This window comes from Pelodiscus sinensis, chromosome 3 (genome assembly GCF_052426305.1).
Source record: "Pelodiscus sinensis isolate ZL-2025 chromosome 3, ASM5242630v1, whole genome shotgun sequence".
In the NCBI taxonomy this organism is placed as follows: Eukaryota; Metazoa; Chordata; order Testudines; family Trionychidae; genus Pelodiscus; species Pelodiscus sinensis.
In genome coordinates this window covers 186256664-186269536 of record NC_143054.1, presented here as the reverse complement: position 1 = coordinate 186269536, position 12873 = coordinate 186256664, and the positions used below count along the sequence as shown (strand labels likewise).

At 46.0% G+C, this 12873-nt stretch overlaps 1 protein-coding gene across 1 annotated transcript in view; it reads right to left on the bottom strand.

The window, feature by feature from the left end:
• The window catches only part of RAB1A (RAB1A, member RAS oncogene family), a 29568-nt gene extending 23419 nt beyond the window's left edge, over positions 1-6149 (bottom strand). Inside the window, 1 exon segment of the mRNA XM_075925575.2 lies at positions 5886-6149. Within this exon segment, the coding sequence (XP_075781690.2) occupies positions 5886-5908 (23 nt within the window). The 5' untranslated portion in view covers positions 5909-6149.
• Positions 6150-12873: the final 6724 nt, after the last annotated feature.

The following is a 12873-nucleotide window of genomic DNA, read 5'->3' as shown; positions in this document are numbered from 1 at the left end:
CTGGTCTAGCACCAGCCTATAAGGCAGAGGTTGGCAACCTATGACAAGCCAAATGTGGCTCACTAGTGAGCCAGATATGGCTCTTTGAGCCCCCAACTCAGCCCCCATTATCTCTCCTCACAGCAGGGAGCCAGTGCTGGCGCTACAGCCTTACAGCCCCCCACAAGATTGGAATGCCAATGCCAGCTTCCTGTGGGGGATGGGGGGAGGGGAGAGGGAGGCAGGCAAAAGGAGAAAGTCCTGAGCCTCCTTCCTGGATCTGGTATGCAGGGAACAAGCTCACTAATTTTTGGCTCGGGGCACCACCCTTTTCCTTCCCCTGGCCTGTGGGAAGGAGGCAACCAAAAATAGCTCCATGTGCTGCCCTACTTTCCCCCAGGGCACTTCTTGCAGGCTTCCCTGGGAATCCTTCCTGGCTAATGGGAGCATCAGGAGGCCATGTTACATATGGCACAAAAGCAAGTAACTACCCCTCGCCCAGACCATGCACTCCCTCTCGCTCACCTCTCTAGCCAGACACCCTGCCCCCTACCTACCTCCCACCCTCACCTTGCACCCTCACCCCAGCCAGCTCCTGCACCTTACCTCCCACCCAGATCCTGTACCCCCAGCCCTATCCCATTCACTGGCAGCCATTCTGCATACTTAACCCCCTTATTGTGGCCCCACCCCAGAGACTATGGGGGCCAACAAAAAAAACACTACCCTGAAGAGTAAATGTGGCCTGAGAGTAAATGTGGCCTGAGACCTTAAAGTCTTCCCTCCCCCTCCCACCACATAGCTGGAGCACCAGGGGAGCGAGACATTTCAGTTGGGGGGCCATATCAGTGAGGGTTGGGGATTTTTGGAGGGTTTTTTTGCACTTCTCACTTGCATGGTCCCCGACTGATTTTTGTGGGTCAATGGCCCCCCAACCCAAAAAAGGTTCCCCACTCCTGCCATAAAGACAAACATGTTGAAACCTTGTGTTGGACATAAAGTTTTATTTAAAAATGAAGCCTGGCCAACAAGCAGCCAATTGGCCCAGCCCTCCCCATCATAATACTCCTGCACACACACATCCAACCCTGAGCCCCTCATACTCCCACATCCCTAGTCCCCTGCCCTCAGACTGACAGAAGACAGCCTGAATGTGTGCATGAAGCTGGATTTGACATGTTACAATGTAAACTTCAAAGAAACGTGCAAAGACACAGAAGCAGAAGTCCCATCTTTGTTGGCCACTTGTTCTGAATTTTCACTTAGTCTGGCTCTTTGGTTTGAAAAGGTTGCCAACCCCCGCCATAAGGAATCTTCTGGATATTGGCTGTCAGAGCTAGGTAAAACAAACTGGGGATATGGAAGAACACCCCACTTATATGCCTTTCAAGAGTATAAAGCACTTTGTAGAATATTGGATAAGGCAAGTGGACCATGCACAGAACATGGGGGTTTGTCTAGATCAGTTTTGCAACACAAAAAGGCTGTGTCTAGATTGGCAAGTTTTTCTGCAAAAGCAGCTTCTTTTGCGGAAAAACTTGCCAGCTGTCTACACTGGCCACTTGAATTTCCACAAGAACACTGACGATCTCATGTAAGAAATCAGTGCTTCTTGCGGAAGTACTATGCTGCTCCCGTTCGGGCAAAAGTCCTTTTGCGCAAAAGGGCCAATGTATGGCAATCGGGGCTTTTTTGGACAAAAATAGGTCTAGATTGGCATGGACACTTTTCTGCGAAAAGAGCTTTGGCAGAAGAGCACCCATGCCAATCTAGACGTTCTTTTCCGCAAATGTTTTTAATGGAAAACTTCTCCGTTAAAAGCATTTGCGGAAAATCATGCCAGTCTAGACATAGCCAAAGAGTATTCTTTTCTACACAATATGGTAGTAACATTGTTTTAACCATAATGCAGACAGGAAATGGGACTAGGCAAAACCAAAATTTAGAGTGTAGTGAAAACTGTATTATGATTTAACGCAGGAATGAGAAACCTAAGGATCAGGGGGCTAGCTACAGCTCCCAACTTGTCTGGTTCCAGCCCAAGGATCAGGGCTCCCCTCTGCATTGGAGAGCACCCTCATTGCTGCTCTGACATGCCCCCTCCCCCACTAGACCACTCCCCACAGGGTTGGGGTACAAAAATCTACTAACTTGGGCCTCCCCAAGGCTCTGGGGTGTGTGTGTGGAGGGGGGGGAATGTCTCTCCCCTTCCCAGAGAGGGTTTTTTTTTTTAAGCACTTATTTGTGTGTGGCCCCAATTGATTTTTCTGTGGGTCAGTGGCCCCTACCTTAAAAAGATTTCCCATCCCTTATTTAAAGTGTTCTTTAGGACAGACACCTACTGTAATCCCAAAAATTGTTAGGTTTTTTTTATTCTGCTATCAAACTTTGTCTAGGTTGGTTTTATTTTATAGTCTCATTAAACTCTTATTTTACTTATCAAGTAATCTAAAATTACTCTGAAAAATAAGGCACCACTACTTCTACAATGGCAGCAAGAAAAGTGGTGCATGCTGCACTGTTTACAAGTTGAAAAGATGAAAGTCTCATTTAAAAAGAGCTGATGGATTGATTGACGTTATTTATTGTACTATAACAAGTTAATGGAAAAACCCATAATATTTATACTATAAACATGAACTTTCCCTACACTGGAGAAAGCAGCACACTTACTTGCAGGAACAGCTTATATAGACCTGAAACTTAGTAGCAGGAAAAAAAATGCTTAAAGACAAAGATAAATTTAAGGATGGAGCATTTTAATAAGAGTATAGAAGTAAAGAGTATCAAGTAACTTCCAAGCCATCGATTATTGAAGCCTCCAGAATATACAGTTTTGTAGAAGTCTGAAGAGGAATTTAAAGGAAATAAAGCTTTCCTCATGAAGGTTAATTTTCTCTTTCATTCAGAGACAGGTTACTGTCTAAATTTAAGTGTCAATAGTTTGGTCACTTTGGAAGTTATTGGAAATCTTTAATTCTCAAAAAAAACACAGCAGCTCCAAGTGTCAGTGTCGAGAGTGCTGTATCTTGTGAACTAATTCCTAGGATACAATAAGACTAAGGAATATTAATGAACTCTTGAATTCCTCTTCATTTTAGATGACTAAGTGTACATTAGCCACCATCCTCCATCTAAACTGTGCACTTGCATAAGTTTTTCCCCATACTGAAACTAGCTTTTCTAACATTAAGTGCTAGTTTTGTGAACTGAATATGCAGCATCCCATTTTGTGTATTCAACATGCAATTCTTCTAAAAAGGTAGGTACAGCCATATTGATACATATGGTCTATAAATAATTGCTCTCACAAGTAGAGCAAAATCAGGAATGAAGATTAATACATCTAACAATTCCCTGCAAGAAACACTACCCCAAACATTTAAGAGTCAGAGATCCTGCATTATGGATAGTTTCTGCCCCCGGTGTTGTAGGAATCCAGAACATTCATTATAGGAAGTCTCATAATTAAGACTAAAGTTGGAATGTTACCATATTTTCTTTCTTGTTTTTGTTTACTTACCTGCCAACTAGTCACTGCCAACTAGTCACTGGAAAACTAGTCACATTAAGATGACACGAGTACATGTAAACTGTTTTATTTGAAAGCCAGTCTGTGCAGCTACTTCCCATCCTTTCATACAGATAAGGAACAGAGGGGTTTTTTTTTTTTTTAAAGACTACTCTCCGCCAATTTGTTCAATGTTACAACATTTTAATCAAGTGTTCCTGAACTTCTCCAATAGTTGGTGTAACTGCGAAGCTTTCACTATAACATTTGCTGAAGCCTATTTATTAGCTCTTGTAGGCAGTTTTCCAGGTTACTGGGTATTTCAGAAAGGCATAAAAGATCGTGGAAAAGCTTTGATAAATGAAAGTCTTCACATTCACTGATCATATTTAACCACTGCTTTGCCTGAGAAGTAGTTTTGAGAAGAAACAAGAAAATCCAAACGTGTTACATAATTCTAAAACACAGAAACAAGCCAAACATTCTGGTTTGTCTTGAAGTCCAAGATTAAACCTGACCCAGAACTAATCTAATCTTTAACTTGGGGGTGAAGTTAATTCCCTTCCAGCAATGACTGACCCTTTGAAGGATTTTTACCATTTACAGCTCTTCAGAAATCTCATTTTAAGGCTGCTTTCAATTAACCAGCACAAACCCTCCAAGGTTGTGATCATACATCAAGCAAGGAATTAAAAAACCACCACTACAGAGCTGTAAATATGTAAGAACAAACCTGTAGAGCAATAAAAGGTTCATTTCTGAATGTACAGATTTAACTTTGGTAAGAAATATCTAAGTATAGGCAATAAAGTCAGTCCATAACAATCATTCTTGCATTCCAAATGCTGCAGTTTTGGGATAGTGGATAGCAAAAGAAAGTTAGCTTCATTATCCCAAGCTGAAACCAAGCATGAGAAAGCCAGAAGAAAATAAAGTTAATTTTAAAATCTCAGTATCTGTAGCATTAGCAACATTCTTTTAAGCCAAGGCCCTTTAATAAGCACAGATTCCCCTCTTCTACACTGGAAAAAATAGAGCAGAAAAAAAATGTATTGTCCAACTTTAGAGGTGGCAAAGCCACACTATTCTTCACAATCAGCAGTCTCTTGGCAACAGTAACTAGGGACCTCAATCATCTCTACTCCCAAAGTATTGACTGTTCCAAACAAAAAACAAAACCTTAAGACTTAAGGTGATCAAATAAATTGTCATTAGGGTTGTAGTGGTAATATTTTGACTAGTATAAGATATTTCTCATTCATAATGCCTGTATCCCCACTTCAAGGCATCACCTATAGCAACATTTCACTATCAAGCCACAGTATTGCAAAATCTACATAAGCAAGAATGTGTTTTGCAAGAACCATGTGACACACACATGACTTGCAGCAAAAATTAAGGGTGGACTTCTGCATGTTAAGCTGCCAACAGCAAGTGGTCAGAAAGAGCTTTTCACAAGAACCAAGTACTCTGGATTTTTAAATCATTGGTCCCCTTCCTCTCCAGTGGAAACATAATGTTTTAGTGACAGAACAAGCTTTAGTAAAGTCTTGAGCAAATAATGGCAATGAGATTTACTTTAAAAATCAAACGGGGTTCTTCTCTCTCCTGCAATGGTTATTTGGAGGAAAGTTCGAAAACAAAGTTCGCTATGAATGTCTGCTCTACTGCTTCTCAGTTTAGTAAAGATACCACAACTAGCTTTTCATGACAAAGCATGAGACCTCTTCACTTCCCATCTGCAAGGATTGCTGTAAGCAACCTAAACGCTCCAGAGAAATCACACTTGTTTCTCTTTCCATTCATCCGGGGTAGGTCTTCCAGTCACATTCTGCACTGAGCAAAATCCACTCTGGCGTTGCAGCCTGTTAAATAACTCAGGAAAACGGAAGTGAGTTTGCCAGGGCTGTGCACAAATCGCTCCTGGTGTCTGACAGGCTGGAGCGCCCCAGAGCCGAGCCGGTGACCTCAGGATCGCCCCCCCCCGTGATCCCCTTGTACAAAGCGCAGTGACCTCTCCCTGCCGGTTCAGGTGCAGGAGACGCTGCCCTGCCCGCGCAGTCACACCGATCCAGCCCATCCCGCAGGCCAATCGGGTGCTCGGGGCCACTCACCCCGGCTGGAGGATGCTGCCACCTGGCTCTTGCACAACGCTTCCCACAGCCGGATACCTGCCCCTCGGCCGCATGTCGCCTCCCCCCGCCCCACTCTCACTTCTGGGGCACCGCCCCACACCCTGCCCCCTCCCCACTACAGCCCCGGCCCGCCCCTCGCCGGGAGGCGACACAATGGCCCCCACCCCGCCTGTCCGCCCCGCAGCGGCGGCCTCCCCCTTCCGCAGCCCCCCCCCCCCACCGGTTAAATTCCCCCCCCCCCCAGCGCCGGCCCCACTCACTATTCGGGATTCATGCTGGACATGTCAGAGGGGACCCGCGGCCTCTGGAGAACGAGCTCGCTCTGAGGAGCAGCAGCGGCGGCCAGACCCCCCCCAGCGGGAGCTGCGCGGATGCGGGCGTCCGACGGGGCAGCGGAGGCAGCAGCTTCTCCCCCCTCCCCTCGCAGGCGGCGGCGGCCTCCGCTCCGAGCTCCTCAACCCAAAATGGCTGCCAGCCCCGAACCAGGAAACAGGGAAACCTCTCCCCAAGGAGGGTTTACATGGTGGGAGGGCGGCGGCGGGGGATGCTGGGAAAACGAGTTTCCAGCCGCAGAGCCTGCCCCTCCAAGCCGCTGGAGCCGTGCCCAGATAGGGACTCGTCTTCCCGGCACACCCCGCGCCTGCCGCGGCGCATGCGCAGTCCCGAGCCTTTCTTTTCTCGCTTGGGTTGACGCCGCTTGGATTGGTTGAGAGCGAGCCGGCCGGGTAACGTCAGCCGTGAGACGTGGCAGCTCGGGCGACTCACTAACCCGACTGAAAGAAGAGGGCGTGGCCGCGGGTAGGGCGGGGGCGGGGCAGGGCACCGGGGCCGCGGAGGGTTAGCAGCGGGGAGAGGGAGCACATGCGGGAAGGCAGCGCGGCAGGGGGTGGGGGGAGTAGGGGGCAGGATAGCAGTGAGGGGGTATGGGGTGGGGGCAGGAGTGAGGGGCAGGGGGTGGGGGCAGGTAGGTGAGGGGAGGGGATGGGAAGAGTAGGAGTAGGGGGCAGGATAGCAGTGAGGGGGTGGGAAGAGTAGGAGTAGGGGGCAGGATAGCAGTGAGGGGGTATGGGGTGGGGGCAGGATAGCAGTGAGGGTGCAGGGGGCAGGATAGCAGTGAGGGGGTATGGGGTGGGGGCAGGATAGCAGTGAGGGTGCAGGGGGTGGGAAGAGTAGGAGTAGGGGGCAGGATAGCAGTGAGGGGGTATGGGGTGGGGGCAGGATAGCAGTGAGGGGGCAGGAGGTGAGGGTGCAGGGGGTGGGAAGAGTAGGAGTAGGGGGCAGGATAGCAGTGAGGGGGTATGGGGTGGGGGCAGGATAGCAGTGAGGGGCCAGGGGGTGGGGGCAGGATAGCAGTGAGGGTGCAGGGGATGGGAAGAGTAGGAGTAGGGGGCAGGATAGCAGTGAGGGTGCAGGGGGTGGGAAGAGTAGGAGTAGGGGGCAGGATAGCAGTGAGGGGGTATGGGGTGGGGGCAGGGAGTGAGCAGGGGGTGGGGGCAGGGCAGGGTGCAGGGGGTGGGAAGAGTAGGAGTAGGGGGCAGGAGCAGGGGTGAGGGTGCAGGAGTAGGGGGCAGGATAGCAGTGAGGGGGTGGGAGGAGCAGGGGTAGGGGGCAGGATTAGGGTTGCCAGGTTTTGAACCGGATAGTCCAGTATATGAGCTTTCTGTTCGGGAAGCAAATTGAGAAAATATAAATGTCCGGTACTTTCTAAATTGTGATGTCATGTCAAGTGTGTCTGGTATTTTTGTTGAAACCATCTGGCAACCCTAGGCAGGACTACAGTGGGGCTGCAGCGGGTGGGATGGAGCAGGAGTAGCAAAGGGACAATAGGACTGGGCAGCCGTGGTGGGGCTGCAGTGTGTAGCGCAGTGCTGGGCAACCTAAGCTAGCAAGTGGGTTGCATGAGTGGCTCTTCATCTCTATGAGCCACAAGATTGTTGTAACCAAGATGGTCTCCCAGGATAGAGTAGTTTTGCTAACTACACCTGTGTACCTAGAATTTGCGGGGTGTGCTGATTGAACCGTAGCAGCACTGTGATTGATTGAATGCAGAGAGACGGTGCGGCTGTCATGGTCAATGTATGTAATCAGCGCACACCTCACTTCACGTGCCCTTGCTTTACGGTTGTGTCACTTTAGTAATACCAGTAGGAAAAAAATTACATGAACGGACATCTGAGTCTGGCAACCTTGTACTTGGGCATCAGTAAATAATGTGGATGACAGGAAAAACTATGTGGCAAGTGTGCATACGCTGCATTGCTGGTTCTAACACCAGTGCTCCCAGCAGTTCAGTTTTTTGGATGCAGCAATTTGAGACACCTTAAAGCAGTGGTGCCAAAACTTTTTCTGTCATACCCCCTCCTTACCAGTAATGGAATCTGTCCACTCCCTCTTCCATTCCTGCATAATTGGTCACCAGGCTGAAGGCAGAGCAGGGGGCAGAGATGGGGATGAGAGAAGAGCTGAGGCTATGAGCAGAGAGGGAATGAGGGCAGAGCTGGGCTGGGGGCAGAGCTATATGGCATTCCATCTTGACCTGGCATAGAGGCTGACCTAGTCCTCACTATATTTCACCCCCAGTGTTACTCTATATGCCCACAGTTTGGGGACCACTGCTTTAGCGCGATCCTGTTTTCAAACAGTGCTGAGCATCCACCAGAAAAACTGAAGCACATGAATTGTTAGTCACTTTTTAAAAATTGGCCATAAATGTTTTATGAGTGCCCAGACTCATATTATGGTGCCTTGAGAACTGTTACATTTCATCTTTAAAGGCAAAAGACATACCTGCAAACATTTAAAAGTTAATAGCTTTTGGGGGTGGGAGGAAATAGGCACTCCATTTAACTCCAGTAATTGAAATGTACTGGGATGGAAAATGGAAAAATACTTTGCTACAGAAGAGGGATGACATGGACGAGTGTTTGTGGTACAGTCTCTAAACTAGGTCTGATAGTACAGCAGAGGTGAACAAGTCAGGACTTCTTTTTATAATAATTAATAATAATAATAGTTTGCACCGTCACAGCACCTTTTATCATAGGACCTCAAACACTTTAAAAGCATCTTCACTCAGTGCACAGTCAATTTGTGGAACTCCTTGCCAGAGGATGTGGTGAAGATTAGGATGTTAACAGTCTTCAAAAAAGAGCTAGATAGATTCATGGAGGTTAGGTCCATCAATGGCTATTCGCCAGCATGAGTAGTAATGGTGTCCCTAGCCTCTGTTTGTATGTAAAGGGTAACAGGAGAGGGATCATGTGAGGATTACCTGTTATGTTCCCTCCATCTGGGGCATCTGGTATTGGCCACTGTTGGCAGACAGGATACTGGGCTAGATGGACCTTTGGTCTGACCCAGTATGGCCGTTCTTATGTTCATTAATTAGTTAAACCTCACGATCCCCTTTGTGGCAAGGAACATTTCATTACACTCATTTTACATACGGGAAAAATGGAGATATGGAGAGATTTAGCAATAAGCATCAGGTTGCAAAGTAAATCAGTAGTACAACAGGAAGAATTCAGGTTTCCTGAATTCCAGTCTCATACTCGCACCCTTAAAACAAATCTTAAGTCAATATCAAGTTATATGTCTGACTTGTCAGTACTTCTGCCTCGTTAAAAATAAGGATTAGTTTGTATAAAATTATCCTTCAGAACACACCATTTAAAAATTGCCATTACTATAGTTATTGGAACATTTTAAAACTTTGCAAGTCTTAACAGCTCCTTTTAATCAGCTCAAGAATTTAAATCCCCACCAAACATATTATCTTATGTTATTTCATTACAAAGGGCACAGTATAATGTTCTGACCAAAGATTATCTTGCAACTTGCACTAAGAAGGGGGAGAATAATCCACAGGTTGATTGCAAGATCACTGAAACTTCCATCTGAAAAAACATAAGCAGTAATTTTTCCATCTTCAGACCACAGACTAACAGTGTGACCACAACAGTTATAACATAGCTGTAAACAAGAGATCAGTCAATTTCACAACCCTGCAAACCATTATTTTTGTAAGCAGACACACTGACTTCTGTGGGACTACCCTAACCCTGCTGTTGATGTCAAAGTATTTCTATTAACAGCAATGAAAACTGATCTGAGTCTCAAGTGAGAACTGCAATTGCACAATGCCCTGCAGTTTTTTGTTTCAGTAAATTAGTGAAGTAAATCTGACACCTGTTTACTTTTGGTTTTATATGCCATTGGGGTATGCTTAGAAAATCAATAAAAAGGAAATGTAAACAGTACGACAACATTTGAAAATGTCGACCACCAGTTTAAAAGAGTTTGGATTTATTTACATATTTTACAAGATTCCCCTCCCCCCCCCCCCCGTACTACGGGTCAGGGAATATATCTACTACGTAGTTGAGAGAGTTTGTGTGCCTGTTTGTTCACCTGTCAGTCTGTTCAAGAAATCCTCATAAACTGTAAGAGCTAGGACCATCAAATTTGGTACGCAGCTTCCTCTTATCATAACTTAAAGCAAAGTCAGGGTTTGCTTGTGCCATGACACTGGGATGTGCCTGGCTTATGATTGATCCTCATAAAACAGAAAAGGAGCAGTCTGCTAGCAGGCACAGTTACACGGTAGAATGATTACGGGGGGGCAGGGGCACTAGTCAGAGAGTGGCTGGCTGGAGACAGGGCTCCGGATGTTGCCAGCCACCCATACCTGGGTAAGGTTCCCGTGCTGGTGAGCCGCCAGCAGGGCAGCGGAACCCCCCACCATTCTGGCCAGCCCTAGGGATCTTTCAGCCAGGCAGCTCACCCCCACCAGCTTCCGTGGGCTGCTAGCCGGGCAGTGCAACCCCATCACTCTGGCCAGCCACAGGGAGCCACTGGCTAGGTGATGTGGGCTCCACTGCCCTGGCTAGCTCCACGGAGCCGCCAGCCAGCCAGTTTGGCCCTGGCCAGCTCCGGAGAGCCACCAGGGGTAGTGCAGCCCCCACTACCCCAGCCCTACACTGAACCCCCCCAACCTCCTGCCTTGACTCCTGCACCCCATATCTCCTGCTGTGAGCCCCTCACACCTCCCAACCCTCTGCCCTGATTCCTGCAACCTGAGCCCCCTACCCTGAACCTCACCCACCCTCTCCTGTAATAGCCCCATAACTACTGGAACAAATGTTGATATATTATGTACATATGTGGCCCTAGAGACAAACACTGCATATTGAGTGATAAGATGTGTAGGAGTGACCCAGAAAGCAATTCTTGTTTAGCAGACAGTGATTTGTGCTGTGGTCAGTGCCGTGTTTTTATGCTAAATTCATCTCTGCTGAACTGAGAGTGAGTTCAGGGGTAGAACTTTTAAGAGAACACCAGGTTGTTCTCCCATTTTTATCATTGCTCCACTGATATTAAAGGCTCCATCTCGTATCTTGATTGTTGTTATTATCATGTAATGTTTATATTGTAGCATTGCTTCAAGACCTCTTCATGGCAGGAAGAGCCTATTTTCCATTGTAAATTAGCTCTATGGGCTACAGACCACAATAATCTTGGGTCTGACTGTGCTAGGTACAGTACAAAAACATAATATACTCTGCCCAATAGCTCACAGTAAGCACACAGACAAGCCAACAATAGCAGAGAATTATTATACAGATGTTACTAAATGCAAAACACAAATTAAATTTACATCAGAAGTAGGAGATGGGAAAAGAGGGAGGACATATCAAACCAGACAAATTATGTCTTTAGAATGTGAGCCATTTGAATTTGAACAGTCTGACCAAACAAAAATAATAAAAATCAATAATAAAATAAAAGTAATCCTCATCATCTCTCTTTCTTGGCCAGTGAAACAAATCAATTGAACCGCCACTGTATTGCTGCTGTGTCTTCTATATGTCGATACATTCAACCGAGTGAACTGACTCATGATAGCTGTCCATGGAACTAAACTGGAACTAAAAGGCGATTGATGTGTAATAGACCCTGCTGTGAGTTTTGGAGCCATGGGTTCATAGCTTGTATCTGGCACTAAGCAGCACAGGATGGTGTGAGAAGCTTTGTCTATCTCTTATTTATATGGCTCAGTGACAAAGGAAGGAGCCAGACATTATTTTGGTTTCAGTACTGCTAAGTAGGAAATATTTATTGTAAACCTTTGAAGGCTAAATTTTGCTCTGACATTTGGTCTGAGTCTATCCTATTGGAAAGTTCCCATTGATGTGAGTGGTATACAGGTTCCAGTGCTTACACTACATGCAACATGACTTCACTAAGTATCCTAGGCAAAGAGTAAATCAGAGCAGAATTTAGCCTGATAAAAACAGCAGTCTGCATTGTAGTTACCCTCCTCTTTTCTTAAAACAGCATAGATATTTTCTTAGCAATATAAAAGGACTTGTGCTGTCAGGGATGACAGGAAAGCTTATATGCACTGATGCTCTCTAATGGTCTTCTCTGCTAACACATTCCGAGTGATTATTTGAAGTATTTTTTTCTACGCAGTGTAGCAGTTTTTGACTAAAAAGAAGAAGGAAAAAGAAGAATCACAATTGTATCTCGCAATCAAACTGAAACCAAACCAGCATGCATATGACAAAGGCAGTGCATAATTATAAACAGCCCACATTAATGCTTCAATGGGAAGATGTGATTATACCCCAAAATGTCAACATGTTCTCTCCTCCCTGCACTTCAGATAAAAACAGAGTAGCAGAAAATGGTTATTTTTTCCCCTGCATATAATCCACCCATGGGGAAGTACCAAATTTACTTCTGGATACATAAAAACGAGTTGAAATTCTGAAATAAATTTGCTTGATACCAGAAAAAAAATGTTGATTTTGGCTAGGGTTGCCAGATACTTTCACAAAAAATCCTGAACGTGGCAGGGAAAAAAATTGGTTGAGCAAAAAACAAAACAAAACGGGATCAAGGTTGTTCAGAAAGGAAAAAAAAAGTGTGTGTGGGGGGGAACCAAAGCATGAGGTAAGGTATTTTCTGTTGGTTTTTTTCATGGACAGGGGTCACAAATACCAGACTGTCTGGGAGAAAACCAGACACCTGGCAACCCTAATTTTGGCACATCATAGTGACTACAGTGCTGAGAATTTCCTCATGCTATTAATACATATATAGGGATCCTCATCTTCTAAGGGATTTGAGACAGTGCACATTTCTTGCAATATCTTTGGGAAATCCTATATTAAATTTATGTATCACTAGGGCCAGGGACTGTATGTAATTCTATATAGGAGGGGACCACAACTCTCCAGAGTA